This window comes from Condylura cristata, unplaced genomic scaffold (assembly GCF_000260355.1).
Source record: "Condylura cristata isolate star-nosed mole 26May11 unplaced genomic scaffold, ConCri1.0 scaffold00025, whole genome shotgun sequence".
Taxonomy (NCBI): Eukaryota; Metazoa; Chordata; class Mammalia; order Eulipotyphla; family Talpidae; genus Condylura; species Condylura cristata.
This window is the reverse complement of record NW_004567126.1, coordinates 34045068-34046294: the sequence shown is the minus strand read 5'-3', so window position 1 is coordinate 34046294 and position 1227 is coordinate 34045068. Positions and strand designations below refer to the sequence as shown.

The 1227-nt window shown below is 74.9% G+C and overlaps 1 protein-coding gene across 1 annotated transcript in view; it reads right to left on the bottom strand.

Annotated features, from left to right (window-relative positions):
* Nucleotides 1-10: 10 nt before the first annotated feature.
* CCDC82 (coiled-coil domain containing 82) overlaps nucleotides 11-1227 on the bottom strand; it is a 15870-nt gene continuing 14653 nt past the window's right edge. Inside the window, exons 9-10 of the mRNA XM_012729464.1 lie at nucleotides 485-728; nucleotides 11-110 (exon numbers count right to left, since the gene is read on the bottom strand). Of these exons, the coding sequence (XP_012584918.1) occupies nucleotides 491-728 (238 nt within the window). The 3' untranslated portion in view covers nucleotides 11-110; nucleotides 485-490. The remainder of the gene's footprint in view (nucleotides 111-484; nucleotides 729-1227) is intronic.

Here is a 1227-nt window from a genome sequence, read left to right as displayed (position 1 = left end):
CGCCGTCCAGGTGAAGGGCGCGGGCCGCCGTCCAGGTGAAGGGCGCGGGCCGCCGTCCAGGTGAAGGGCGCGGGCCGCGGTCCAGGTTTCTGCACGACCAGGCCCCGACCCTGCGTGGCAGAGGGTGGGCGCGAGTGATGGCGCACCCCAGTCCTGGCAGTTCCTGGGCAGCACAAGGTGACACCAGTGGCCTCGGGAGGCGCGTGGGGACTGCCCGAGCGGGTCTGGGGTGCGGCCGGCCAGGGGCGGTGCCCGCGTCTACTGCCCGAAGGCCGGCGGGTTGGGGGTGCTGGGAGCCGCAGCCCCGGCCGCCCACGCGGCTGCCGCCCAGCACACTGATCTCGTGTTGCCTCTGCACAGCAGGGGCTGGACTGGACAGCTGGGTGCCACGGTGGGCGGGGAGTGGACACGGGGTGGCAGGTGGCCACCGTGGGCACCTAAGCCAGAGGCTGCGTGGAGACCTGGGGGGGGGTGGCCGTCTTACCGGGGCTCACAGATCCCACTTCTCCTCCTTGAAGGAGTCGGCAGCTCTCACGTGGTCCTGCAGCTCGTTGTACCTCTGCGCACGCGAAGCCACGTTACTTCCCCAGCGGCGGCGGAGGCCGACGGGCCTCCTGGCAGCGCGGCCAGGCCGGGACCAGCGCCAGGGAGACCCGGCCCACACGCGCCCACGGCCACGGCACACCGGGCCTCCCCCTCCCGCCCAGGGGACTGGCCGCCCACAGTGGCTTCAGCAGAGCAGGGCCGGGGCCTCCGTGGACCCCCTGGGCTGGGGCCCAGCCTCGTGGTGGCGGGCAGCAGGGCGGTGGCCGGCGTGGAGGGCTCAGAGCGGCCAGTGTCCTGCTGGAGCCCTCAGGCCCTCAGGCTCTGTGCACTGCAGGGACCCGGGGGCAGCCACTCCCGTCGACCTCTCCTGACGTGGGGCGCGGGGACCCCGGACACGGGAGGCGCCGCGGTGCCGGAGCCGACCCTCCCGGGCCCTGGCCTCGGCGGCAGCGGCTCACCGTCCTCCCCAGGGGCCGGTCCCCCGTGGGCACCCCACTGCTGCACCCGGCCAAGGGCTGCGGGAGGGGGCCCAGGACCGAGGCCTGCGCGGGGTGCCCAGCAGTACGAGCGGGGGCAGAGGGCACGTGCGAGGGCCATGGGGGACACGCGTGGGAGTTGACATGCCGGGCTGGGGTACACGGGGAGCACGGGAGGGGCGGCCGTGCTCACACCTGCTGAGGC